At 33.8% G+C, this 14,306-nt stretch overlaps 1 protein-coding gene across 1 annotated transcript; it reads left to right on the top strand.

Moving 5' to 3' along the window:
- The first annotated feature begins 1,972 nt into the window (after positions 1-1,972).
- Positions 1,973-13,909, top strand: LOC134230152 (atrial natriuretic peptide receptor 3-like). The gene is made up of 3 exons (XM_062711934.1): positions 1,973-3,107; positions 12,105-12,533; positions 13,845-13,909. The coding sequence occupies exons 1-3, from the start codon at positions 2,759-2,761 to the stop codon at positions 13,907-13,909; spliced, it is 843 nt and encodes a 280-aa protein (XP_062567918.1). The 5' UTR covers positions 1,973-2,758.
- The last annotated feature ends 397 nt before the right edge of the window (positions 13,910-14,306 follow it).

The raw sequence follows: 14,306 nt of genomic DNA, 5'->3' as shown, positions 1-14,306 counted from the left end.
TCTTTACTATTGAAAAATGTAAAATGTAAGCTTGTGTTAGTCTAAGAATACTTTTGATCATTTTACTGGAATTAAATTAAAGGGTGGTAATGGTACAAATTGAAAGAATTTAGAGGAAAACTGCAGATCACACTCTGTTAAAATAACCCACTCAGTATTTATCTCTCTTTGTTTATGTTTACAAGCATATAGCGAAAGCTCATACATGCATAAGGCATTATATATACATGTACATACATACATACATGTATATATAAATATATATTACAAACATTATCAACATTTGTAAGAAAAATTCTATTTACAATAACCGGTGTCCGCCAGTGGCTGCTATATCGTAAATATCAAAAGCAGAAGGTATAGAACCATAAACTGAGAACAAACTTAAGTAAAAAGTTTAATTTTTAATTTCTTGAATTTCATAAATCTTAAAACTTCGCAATTTCGTTTAAAATTTAAAATCAGACTGATGAATATTTTGTTAATTATCAAAACTAATAATAATTATCAACATTATTTTTGAAGTTACATTTGAAAGTTTGACTTAATGTCCTCAGTTCGTGCTCTTGGAGCCATGTAAAAGTTAGTGTCCCTAGAACACAAGGCCTTATAGTACCTGCATTAACACTGTATGAATATCATATTTATACATGTATATTCCGTAGAGCTACATGTAACATCATTAAATTCTAACTGAATCACATAGCGACGGAAAGCGAAAACGATGCAATTGCATCTGCCTAAAATATGCTGGACATGGCCATTCCCCTTTTTAAAAAAAACTGTTTTACAAGCGAATGTATGAAATTACACAAATCTTTATTATTTACAACTAATTTTTTTGTTTGGAATTATAGTAATCTTTTGGAAGTGTTTGAAACACTACGGTTGACTGAAAGAGAATTTGAACAAGTCTTGACAAATGTAGGACAGGAAATAAAAGCCGCGTTTAATATCAGTTGGAATCCAACCTTTGAAGATCATTGAATGCAGGAAATATCGACTTGATTGCTGCAATAGATCAAAGTTTGACAAATTACTTTTAATTTTTACTGTATGTTGAAAGAGGCACTTGGAATTAAAATAATATATTTTGTCTGATTAAAACGAAAATGAAAAAGAAATGTTCTGTCATTGATGTCAAATATCACTTTGATTGGGATTAGTCTGTATGATTTACTGAGAGGTATTGAAGTCGATTTCTACAGCTGAGATGCGAGTCCAGCGTCAGGTGTCAGGATAACACAAAGACGTCTGCCATTGACAGCGGGCGGCTGGATCTGAAGCTTGCCGCTCCGTATATATAGAAACGTCACAGAATAACCAGGAATAATACCAAAACCTATAATAATTCGGCTCGAGGAGGGGGATATTACTTATTAACGCTTTTTTATAGCTTAAAATCATTTCAAATAGCTTTCTTTTTTAATGACATTTTAATAAGGATTTCTTAATAAAAATCAGTATTGATTTATCTTAAGATGTGTGTTTTTTCAATAAAGTGGATAATGTGCTACTCCTTTGTATCACATTATACCCGTGTTGTTATCCGAACTGTTCTTATCTCCTTCGGATTCATTCTTCACAGGATTTCCGTTAGAGTTTTCTTAATATTGTTGTAGGCAGGAATTATTCAAATATCCACCAATCAGGGGGTCGCGTTCGAGGAAATACTGGTGGAAACCAACTTCCTTGATGAATAAGTCCCAGCGTTCCATTGACAATATGGGGTCTTAAGTTTTCGCGACCCGTCGTAAAAGCAAATCAATGGTCAGCAATAATATCGGGGAATGTTATATTTTCATATCAAGAGATGATTTAGTGTGTAGATACATAAAAATGCAAGTGCTTTATTAATTTCATGTCAAAGGCGAAAAAGCATTTGCAGGCCTTTGTCCGAGATCAATACGTTCATCGGACCAGAGGAGGGCGAAAACACGAGGAGCTTTATAACCCTAGCCTCCCTTTGTAAAAGTATCTTACTTCACAACAAATAACGATATTGAAAAGAATTCAATTTATTTAAAAGATCATCAGCCCATACCTCAGCATTACCCACACAGACAGCCAACAGAGTTCCCTACTTAACGATTTAAAAAGATGACAGGATTTTGTCGCCGGTATTTTAAGATGGCATATAATGCTGTAAGGACGACGTAAGGACGACGCTCTCTCCTTGTAATCTGAAGATTTTGGATGCTTAACACAGGATGATAGTTTAAGGTGATTCACATTTTGTAATTGGATTATTGATCGAGTTGACGTTTGGACTGATTATTATAACTGGCTATGACACCGTCCTCTAACAGTTCCTAGTTTGTCGCTGTACCTTGTACCTCGTCATTTACCCCCGTCTACACTCAACTACCTAATGACAACGAAAATCCCGCTAACAACAGGCAAGCGTGAGTATCCCAGGAGGTACATAGACCTTACTTTTTATTAATCAAGTAATAAGAAGTTCAGGCAGCGAATTTCCTGATGTGCAAATGAAAACTGCCGGATTAGAGAGAAGAATGCTAAGTCTCATTTTGCAAACAATATTGAGAAAAATTCTCTGCCGTGGATGATGTTTGTTACATTAAAAATCTCAGATCGAGGAATTCAGAGTTTGTAGGACTTCATATCCGAGTAAAGAGGATTTAGCCGGCAAATAGAAATGTCCTTTAATCCTAATTAAATCATTAATTGTGCTATTTTTTATTCTTTAACGTTTCCCTTAGTGTAAGAAGATGGAAATACATGGTGGTTGTATGGAATGTTCATCTGTATCGCGACAATTTCGGGAATTCGTTCTATAGGGCCCTTTCCGGTATTTTATTTGAGGAGTTTATTGAATGCCGTGGAGTTTAAAATGGCTGTGAAATTACACTTATTAGTGTCAATAGTGTTACTAGTGCTAGATTTAGTGTCAGGTAGAATGGAGGAAGATACCCAGGTGATAAAAATAGCTACCATCATCCCCCGGGATAACCGGCGACTCTTCTCCATCCAGCGGATCAGGCCCGCCCTGGAGATCGCTAACGAAAAAGTCCGAGAAATGGAACTGCTCCCAAATCACAATATCTCCGTCAACTTTGCAGATTCCGAATGTAGCATAGAAGTGGGTAAGTATCTGGCAATTATAAGGTCCACTGAGCAGTATTTAGATCATTGATAACTTATTTATATCACAGGGAAACTTAAAAAGACACTACATTAAGGGATAAGTGAATAATTCATCTGTATCGCTACAGGTTTTCTTTAGATGTAATAAACTGTGCTTGATATATAATTATACCTCAAATATATTTTATGATTCAGTTAAAAAGCTCAACACAATGACGGGTTAGAATGCTTTCATTAGGTTAAGCCTGCGTCTTACCTGCGCCGTCATCTGTTGCGCATTTGTTAACGACATTTTTCGACATTGCATTCTCCTAATTAGTTACATCCTCTCACTGCTCACTGGAAAGACATTGATATTTTTTATGGTTTGATCTTAATCCAGTTTTGATTAGGATAGGATACACAAATATGTGACATCGTTATTTACATGTTTTTTTTTCGGTTCTACTCGAACAAAGTGGCATAGAGTTTGACTAAAAAAAAAAACACGGTAATGACATTGCTTTTTATTGTAAAAGCATTCTTTACGATAAAAGAGTACCGTATATACTCGCCTATAAGTCGGTATTTTGGGAGTTAAATTTATGTCCAAAACTCTATGTCCGACTTATAGGCGAGTCATAAAGAGATTGGTATTTTTCTGAAATAGTATCTTATATTTCCGATTATATATATATAAGATAATTGAAAAATTATATATATAAAGTACATGTATTTACATATTTTAATAATTTTATTTGTATTTTAAGTGAGCATTGCCTTTTTTCTTAATAATTTAAGATTAAATATCTGCGTCATTTCGAAGAAAAATTAATTGAAACCAGGTAAAAACATCAATGGATTTACTTGAAATTGTCACCAAATTTTGGCAAAAATTGTACCGACTTATAAGCGGGTCAATAGCAAATCCCACCAAAATAAAGTCAAAAAATACAACCGACTTATAGGCGGACCGACTTATAGGCGAGTATATACGGTAGTTGAAATTATCTTTATATTATATATTTTGAAAAGGTTAAAGTTTAGATTTAATTGTATTAGGGCTGCACATAAAGCAGTTAACGAGTTTTTTTGGTCATAACTGGTCGGGGGCATTTGTTGGAAGAGATGAAATAAAGTATCTCAAAATGCCGTATCTTAGAAAATATATGTAGGTGATTTGTAGAAGATAGGATTATGGAATAGCTGCTTAAATACATGAGTTCACATGAATAAAACATCCAATGGAGACAGATGCCGATAACATTATGGGATTTATACTTGCGTTACACATAACATGAATGAATATTTATAGGAGTTACTGCATCCATTTATAGGAGTTACTGCATCCATTTATAGGAGTTACTGCATCCATTTATTGGAGATATTGCACCCACTTCTAGAAGATATTGCACCTGAACAGGACAGAATTGTGAACTCGGTCAATGCTTTTTTTTTTATCGATTTTTTTTACTTAAGATGAAAAACTACGGACTAAGATACCGCATCCATTTATAGGAGTTACTGCATCCATTTATTGGAGATATTGCACCCACTTCTAGAAGATATTGCACCTGAACAGGACAGAATTGTGAACTCGGTCAATGCTTTTTTTTTATCGATTTTTTTTACTTAAGATGAAAAACTACGGGGGACACGAATTCTCTGAATTTGCTTGTTTTCTTTGCAGTGGGGATTACATAGTCAGCTGACATGTACACCGGACTCGCCAGTAACGCAGGGACGTTTCATAAATATTAAACCTTGACACACACTATAAAATTTCAATAACATTTTACACCACGTGTATCAGTAATAAAATGTAAGCTATTAATTTAGTTATAATTCGTACCTGTAAGGTATCATAGACTTTACCTGGCTATAAACTTAACTTGAGCCTTTCCGGTAAAAATTCCAACGTTTTCAAAAATTATTGACAAAGTATCATACAATATATATAAATTTGTTATTAAAAATTCATTGAAAATATTTTCTCAATGTACTTTTTTCGTCAATATATATAACTTGGTTCATATAGGCTGTTTGTGATAGAGTCTGTCTATTATTGTGTTTTAGTAATTGAACATGTGCGCTTAATGTACTTTTCCCGTGAATAACTACAAACTAGCAAGCTGTAGATGGAGTAACTCTGCAGCTCGCTCGAATGTAAAATTATTGATGACCAGAAAGCTACAGCCGTACAAAGCCACTCAGAGAAGTTATTTCTCAGTGAATTTAAATTATCTTAAAATATAACTTACCGTGTCTACCATTTCCACATCAAAACATTCACATTTATCGTTGAAAATAACTCTTCTGGACTTAAGTTTGAAACCATCCGAATGTGTTCCTTTTGAAGTTGCCATTTTGGAGTGTAAGATCAATCGGTCCTAGGCGTTTCATGCTGATGTCAACTGTAAGGGAACAAAGTAATGTAGTTGAATCAGATATGGGTCTACGAATAATTTTGAAATCTAGCTTTTTTATACATCAAATTTGAAAAAAAAAATCCAGAACCGAGCGCAACTTTTTGCTTGCAATAAGTATGTTTTTTACTATATGAGTGGCAATGTAGCTCTCCAGTTTCTCAATGTTTTTGAAGAGCTGCAGCTACTAGCTAGCCTGGTCTTATCTGAGACCGGACACGTCTTTTTGACTTGGTCCCTACTGTCCTCTACAAATATTTGAATTTTTCAATTAAAACAAATTTTCTATTTTAATAAAAATTTGTGGGAAGACACTACCATTCTGATGGTTTAGTCTGTTAATCGAGACCTAGTTTGAGCACCTTACTTTGCAATTAGAATTTTCAGTTTCTCTAATTCAATCCTGGGTATTATTTTCGCATTTATTATTTTACCTGGCGTATTTTCCTATTACGATGCGGCGACTCGACATGAAAATTGATTCTGCAGCCTTGAGTCTATTACTGCAAATTTTGTTTAATAAAGTTCAAGCTTCAATTAGAGCTGCTGTGAGTTTTTAATTAAATAATAAATATTACAAGGTTTTCTGCATACAAAAGTTAAAGAGTACAGGAGAATTTAATTTTTGAAAACGATTTCACTGAAGATACATGCACGTATTTTTATGAACTTTTAATGTGTCCAAATGTGAAACTGTCAAGAAAACTCAATTCAGAATTCAATTTTTGCAAAATTCTTTTTCGTTCTGTTGTCATGTTTATCAAATCTTATTAAAAAACCCACTAAGTTAATCATTTTAAAATATTTTTACTCTTACCATGACCCACCCCGTTCTTATCTTAATGAGAGAGAGAAATAATGTGAAAAAAAATAAGACATTCGCTGTAAAACAGAGAAAAGAAAACAATTTAATTTTTAAAAGCCATTTTCTTTAGAAAGAAATTTTTAAAAAATTGAACGTATCCCCTACGATTGAATTACCCCTTGCAAGGGTATCGTATTGATTATATGAGTTGACGGAACCCCCGAGCGCAGGTATACTGCTAGCCGGGGAGGTGACTGCACGCCGCTTTGTTGAACACCGTTTGACAAGCTCATCTAAAACTCATTATTTTCTCCTCGTTTTGAGATTTTTTACGAGAGACATTGGTCTCCCTATCAAAACTCATAACTAAGTGATACAAACCGCAGAGAAGTATGATGGGTGTACCGTATACCATAGTAACAAATATACTCGTCATAGAAATAACATACATGTACTGTAACATTGTATTAGAAACTGTATTTCTAGTTACTTTTATGTCCTATGGCATTTCTTTCATGAATCTAACTATAAGAAACTTTCAGTCCAAAATGTTTAATAACATATCGACAAAGTATGTAAATTTTGAGCGTATCTATTAATTTAATTTCAATACATGTATATGCTACGGGGCATTTACCTCCAGAAAAAAATGTTATAAAAAGACGACAGTCTCAAGCAACAAAAATCGATGTTGATTACTTCATTGATTTTCATTGATTTATCATAGCATTTTTCGTCTTTTGAAATGTTAAGAATGCTTGTATTGCTAACAAATTGATTAAAACAGATTTTCAGTTAATTTTTTGAATTTAGATCAAAGGGCATATCACTGTAATTGCAAAATACCACAGAAAAAGAACTCTTTTTTGTGCAGTGTTGGAAAGGTTCTTAATGTTTATTTTGTAAAAACTTCTGAATTTGCCCGTTATGCAAATTATCTCACATTTCCAACTAAAGTTGATGCCCTGGCTACTTATCCACAATTCAATTCATGTCTTTACAAAACGTTATGCGACTCTGTGCAAAACGATGTAATTTTCAAACACCACTTGTTTTTGTTTTACCCCTATTGCAAGGATGGAAGATAATTTATTAAACTATCTTTAGTGCATTTTTGTCTCCCGCTTTCGGCAAACCGAATGGGCATTTAATCTCATTCATCTGTCCGTCTGTAAGTCTGTTACAAAAACTTTAACCCTGGTCATAACTTTTGAATAAGAAGAGATATGGCTTTCATATTTCACATGATAATCTGTGACAATACCTTTCTTAATATTAGTATACTATACGTATGCTATGATTTTTAGGTCACCTGACCTACATGTAAATGTTTTCGTCGTACGTCGTTCGTCAACTTTTGAACATTTTCAGCTTCTTCTCTGGAACCGTTGAACCAATTTCAACCAAATTTGGCATTTAAACCATCTATGGGTAAAGGGAAACAAAAATTTTGAATTTCATGGTCATTGCCTCCCTGGGGCCTGAGGGGTGGGGCAAAAACCACTAAAATTAATTCAATCTTTAAAAAATCAAGCAGTCAAACTGTTGGCATGATTGTAATAAGCATTGAGTCCTTTACCAAAGTTCATCGCCAAAGGGTCAGGGGTTCTAATGCTAGGGCGGGGCTATATAGATTATATAGTGAAAATACATTTATCTAATTCTTTGAAAATCTTCTCCTCTGCTGTATTAAATAAACTAACATAATCAGTAGTTATGATGAAGAAGGGTGTAGTGAAAACGAGTCTTTGAAAATCTTCTCATATAGATCTGGCCCTGGGTGTTAAGCAGATGAACTATCTGTATAGCTATTGATGAGCAACAATTCTTTCTTCCAAAATTGTGAATTGTGTGAGGTTCCGGGTGGGGGCACTACTGATTATTAGTTGAAATTCATTATTATGTTCCCCTACTCTGGCTCTGGGTATTAAGTAACCAAAGTAAGCATGCTAAGTGTATATTATAGAGGCTGAAAATGAATTAATGCTTTGAAATCTGCTCCTTCTTTGGTTAAAAGTGGGGGGGCTTAGTTCTTTGAAACATTTATGATATTTCGTGGGGGGGGGGGGGGGGAACAAGGCAAGTTACTTTCAATTTCAATTTTAAAATTGTATTAATGTTTGAAAATAGCTGTGATTTTGTTCTTCATTAAAAAGTGGGGGGCACTACTGATTATTAGTTGAAATTCATTATCTTTCATTGTGAATGTCCCCATACTTTCAGACCTGTTTACTAACGCTGTCTCTCAGTATTTTTTATTAGATTTGTATTTGGCATTTAGTTTCCATCAATTTCACATATATTAAGATGCTTTTCTGAACAAAAACAGTGTTTAACATATCTGATTTAATTCATAACACAGCTTTTGCATGGTTATGTGTTTGAAATCTTTTTCAAAATTGTGATTGTCATGGCCCCTGCTTTAAATATAAACCAAATTTAATGGTTGGAAACTTGTTACATGATGCTTATCATTTGACATAATATTAATATGCCATGAATAATGACATCTAACCGACTAAGGCACCGTAAGCGGGGGACCGCAATTCTTTGAATTTGCTTTTCTTATTTTGACGTGTTCAATAATTCTATTAACTTGTTACACGACGGTTTCAGATATTTCGAACTGTCTCGGATCGTATTATTAATAAGTAGAAATGGATATTGTGGCACGAAGAGATTCAATTTCAAACTTCATTTTAAAACTGAGTCTCTAATATGATGAACTCAAAACTCATTGTTTCTGACCGAATGATCAGCGTCCTTAATAAAAAAAAATCGTGTTTTATAATGAATGCGTGCTTAACAAAGTGATATCTGACTATGTTATCTTACAAATTAAAATAGTATATAAACTTAAGAAGCTGTATTTGCGTGACTGAATTTAAAGCTTATTTTGAAAAAACAGATCAGATACTTAGAAAGCTGAAAGTAAAACATATATCAATGTTTTTAATAAGATAACACAGAACATCAAAAGCGATTGCTTAGTGGGATAAAATTAACAAATCAACCGCAGTTAGAAAGAAAAAAAAATCTTATTTCCTTGCCTAGTAAAACAAAGTACAGGATGTCCTGTTCCATATTTCTAATAATGATAGTAATAATTTGTCGATAAGCTTTGTAAGGCCTCGTTATTATTCCCCTGTAATCCAAGATTCGGGGGCATATGATTTTTGTCTGTCAATTCATCTGTCTGTCTGTCTGTTTAGCTATTTGTCCGCAAAAACTTGAATCTTTCCCATAAAAATTGATTGGTTAGAGTTTTTATGTTTTCATGCTTTCTTTGCGAAAAGATTCTTATACAGGGTTTAAGGTAGGATTCTTCTCATATTTCTAATATTTAGAAATTAATGAAATTTTCACAGAATCAAGAAGACAATATCAGTAAGTGATAGTATCAGTGAAATTAAATTTGACCGCTTTATATTAGAGGCAAGGTCAGGTCAAGGTCATTATTTTTCTCCTTGACATTAAAAATAAAAAATAACTGTTGCCAATCATGTGATACCTACTTCTTTTTCAAGAGTTTAATGATTGTTCTTTTTGCATAAAAACATATTACTATATCGGGTCTATAGCATGATGTTACCAAATTTACATAAATAATTAAACTTAACTGGATATTGGCTAATCCGAATTTTCTCTGTTTTTCTTTAGGATATATTAGTTATTTTCATATGCTTCCTATATTTAACTTTTTCTTATTTTCACATATAATAAAGTAGTCTTATAAATGTACAAAATGATACAAAAACAAAAAGTTTTGATCCTTTATTAATAGAGAAAAAATACTTTTTATGGATTTTTGGCTTCTGCACTTTAATAGCAAAAGCTAATAAAGTTCTAGTTTATTTGAAAAATCATATTTAATTGATATATTTTGAAAGTTTAGTCCCTCATTATTAATCTAACTTACATTTGAAAATTTCTCCAAGTCTTTGATTGTGTAAAAATTATAACTAAATTCATTGTTCTATTATAATTTTGAGAGACAGAAAAGAAGATATTTTCATACGCCACCATTCCGCCAAAAATATAGTACCTGCTAGTTTTCAAACACATTTTACCATTTCTATTTAAAGTTATACAATTGTGATGAGGAAAGAAAAGTATGGTCTTTTAAAGTCCTTACACGTCAATATGTAAGACATATAAGCAAATATGCTTTGAATGTTTCATCTAGTCAGGAACCAGAGAAGAATCCTACCTTAACATTATATTATTTGACCTTGGAGTCGAAACTTGAGTTTAACCTTTTATTAAAACCAGAAGTCTCTGTCGAGACTGAAGCTCTACTGGTTTGTACTTATAGCAAAAGAAGAGAAAAGTACTTAAGTAGTTGCAATTTGAAACTTTACAACAGCAATAAATTGAATAATGATCCTTGATTATAAGTCTCCTATGTTCTTAGTGTAGTCTACTTGCATGCCACATTATATTAAAATCAGACTAAAACTATTTGGAGCAGCATTTAGAGAGTATTTAACAGAAATTTCTATTTTTAATAACCACAGCAACACCTTTCATCGAAATCAAAAACCAATAAATAGAATTATGTATCTTAGTGTAGTCTACTTGTGTGCCAAGTTATATTGAAATCGGACCAAAACTGTAGGAGGAGTAGTATTTTGAAAGAATTTCACAAAAATTTCTATTTTTAGTAACAACGGCAACACCGTTCATCGAAATCAAAAACCGATATACAGAATTATGTATCTTAGTGTAGTCTACTTGTGTGCCAAGTTATATTGAAAACGGACCAAAACTGTAGGAGGAGTAGTATTTTGAAAGAATTTCACAAAAATTTCTATTTTTAGTAACAACGGCAACATGTTCATTGAAATCAAAAACCGATACACAGAATTATGTATCTTAGTGTGGTCTACTTGTGTGCCAAGTTATATTGAAATCAGACCAAAACTGTAGGAGGAGTAGCATTCTAAAAAATTGTTTACAGACAGACGGACAGACAGACAGACAGACAGACGGACGCATTACTATCGCATAAGCTCTTCTGGTCTCTGACCAATAGAGCTAAAAACAAACTTAAATCTTGGCCATTCATTTAAATGATTTTTTCTAGTGCTTTCATGTGCTTTCATGTGTTTATTCTGTGAATAAATCTCTTAAATTAAACATTTTTAACATCTTGACCTTGTAATTTAACCTATTTTTGAAAGAAAAACCTTCAATGCTGGAGACCCTCCCTGATATACAAACATTGTTGACCTGGAAACTCTCCCTGATAAACATGTACAAACATTATTGACCTGGAGACCCTCCCTGATATACAAACATTATTGACCTGGAGACCCTCCCTGATAAACAAACATTATTGACCTGGGGACCCTCCATGATATACAAACATTATTGACCTGGAGACCCTCCCTGATATACAAACATTATTGACCTGGAGACCCTCCTTGATATACAAATATTATTGACCTGGAGACCCTCCCTGATATACAAACATTATTGACCTGGAGACCCTCCCTGATATACAAACATTATTGACCTTTTTTTCGTTTTTGAACTATTACAGAGGCAATGACTTCGTACTTCACATTCATGTACATGTATTTGACTTTGATGTACGTTTCCTTTGTGACAAAGCCTTTTCTCTGGATATCTTAAAATTTTGACTCTTTGATCTTGACCTCGGATTTGACTTGCATTTCAATTTTTTTACTCTAGTCATTTAATACGGGGGCATCAGTGACTCATAAACACAACTTGTTTCTAATTAATTTAACAATATTACATTTTTGGTCTCCTTTCGTCAGGTATGAAGGAAGCTATACAGTTTTACGTGGACAGGGAGGTTCACCTGTTCCTCGGTCCCTGCTGTGACTACGCCGCTGCCCCGATTGTCCGCCAGATAAAGTACTGGAACCTCCCAATGATAACCCCAGGCGCCATGGCCAGTGACTTCGCTCGCTTAAAGAACTCGGAATTTCGTCTGATGACCAGGGTTGGGTCCAGTGTGAATTCATTAGTTCTCATGTTAATGGCTGTTTTGCACGAGTATCGGTGGTCCAAGACTAAAATCATCTACAACCCAAACGGACAAGATTACATCACAAACAAGTACTGTCACATCGTCGCCGACGGAGTGCATTATGGGATGCCGAGTAATCCGGAATACGCCAAGTTTGAAAAGGTTGAAGAATTTTTAGATAGGATGACAACTGACATAGGGAGGGAAAATGCAGGTATGTTTTGCTTTTACAAATCTTTTAATCCGGATTTCACAAGGTAGATGCCTATAATTCCGGAATCTAGTAATCCGGATTCCACAAGGTCGATGTCTAGGGCGCCAGATAAGCTGCAGAGACACCATACACCATATACAACATTTAAACAAAAGTTTCATTTACCAAGAAAATTACATTTTGAAAGAAAATGGAAAAGTACGAATGTCCGTGTAAAATTTAGCACTCGTTCAGTATTAAATCTCTAAACAAGAGAGTTCAATTAATATGGCGTAGACCAGCTGTAAACTGCACAAAGACATTCTGTGATAATTGAGTTACTGAAAAACGACACCCAGGAGTGTTTTTGTAAAGAACAAACAAGACAAAACTAATTACTAAATGCTATTGTATTAGGGAGAAGTGGGTATATTACTTGCTCTCAGTCCTCTGTTACAATGACAGTACCACCTGATGTAGAGGGATCGACGCCATGTTGCTTTAAAACACACTGCAAAAAGTGTCATGAAGCTTTTGAATACTTAGCTCATTGTAATCAAGCCAATCTATGAAAATATCAATCACTAGCGGCTTACATGCGTAGTACAAATCTCAAGAACGTTTCTCAATGCTCATGTGACACTTTTTTGTTTAAAAAAGTCTCGTCTGCATCAAACTTGATTTACTGACGTTGTCTTTGGTGTCGTTATCAAGGACAGGTGGTGATTGGTACGGGAGAGAGAGAGAGAGAGAGTTGCAAGTCAATCTTTCTTGTTTATACTGACATTTTCTTTTCATTTGAGGTATTTAAAATAAAAAAAGTAATTTAAATTATAACATGAAAAATTTAAACATGATGAATAATGCATGCGTTATATGCATATACACATATATGAATGACTGTATTTTTAATTTTTATCTATTAATGAATTTTAATTTACGCCTTTAGAAATGGACGTGCATTGTACAAATAGCTCATTACTGATGATATTTGCCCGATGAAAGAACTCTCACTGTGTAATGGCCAAAAGTGCTATGTATAGATTTATACCTTCACCGGTATAAGGTGACGTCTCTATATGAATGACGTAAATAAACATACAATCAAACAAACAAATCAGAATAAGCTTATCTGTCTAAATGTAAACGATGTAAAGTTTTGTCCACTCTGTGGAATACAGATGTAAATTATGTGACACGTATTCCATGAAAAAATACAGCTGCAATGTATGTACCTTTAGTGTCCTGGTTAAAGGATAAGCATGGAAATGGGGAGGAAACAATTATTTATCTCATAATTGGGAGTTTGTCGAGCATTAGTTTTGGTTGTAGTTGACCTCAGGCGAACAACACTTTTTGTGGAGACAAGTTGTCTACCATTTAGTCAAGATGGCTGAATCGAACTTTTCATCAAAGTCACCCGTTTTGTTTCGCTTCCGGTTGTAGTGACGATATCTTCCGGTTTAGACTCCAACAATCGGCGAGTATCTGTAATTATCAGTGATTGCTGAGCGGTGAATTGTCCCTGGCTTCTGTAATTTTTATCATTAATGAGACAGGTAGTGCTGCGAGGCGAGGTGGTTAAAAAGTATAATGATATTGCTTAAAACCTATACTCAGTTTAATTCTGGACGACATTTGATGACATTTATTTCATTACACTGCCTTCTTATGCAAAAAACTATACATATTGAATTTCTTTTTCGTCCATTAAGTATCGAATGTAAAACGATAAACCTTTTGGTTTCATTAGAAATAATGGAAATCCATCTGCTAACTTTCAATTTTTAGCGT

This window comes from Saccostrea cucullata, unplaced genomic scaffold, assembly GCF_032062105.1.
Source record: "Saccostrea cucullata isolate Sc308-1 unplaced genomic scaffold, CSIRO_AGI_Scuc_v1 ctg581, whole genome shotgun sequence".
NCBI lineage: Eukaryota > Metazoa > Mollusca > Bivalvia > Ostreida > Ostreidae > Saccostrea > Saccostrea cuccullata.
Note: the sequence above shows the minus strand (reverse complement) of the source record. Positions and strands in the feature narration are given on the sequence as shown.

What these genes read in the sequence shown, in the direction of transcription:
- LOC134230152 (XM_062711934.1), top strand. Translation starts at nt 2,759, where the DNA reads ATGTTCATCTGTATCGCGACAATTTCGGGAATTCGTTCTATAGGGCCC. An exon ending in CGAATGTAGCATAGAAGTGG is followed by an intron (nt 3,108 to 12,104) that starts GTAAGTATCTGG and finishes TCCTTTCGTCAG; the next exon opens with GTATGAAGGAAGCTATACAG. An exon ending in CATAGGGAGGGAAAATGCAG is followed by an intron (nt 12,534 to 13,844) that starts GTATGTTTTGCT and finishes TTTTGGTTGTAG; the next exon opens with TTGACCTCAGGCGAACAACA.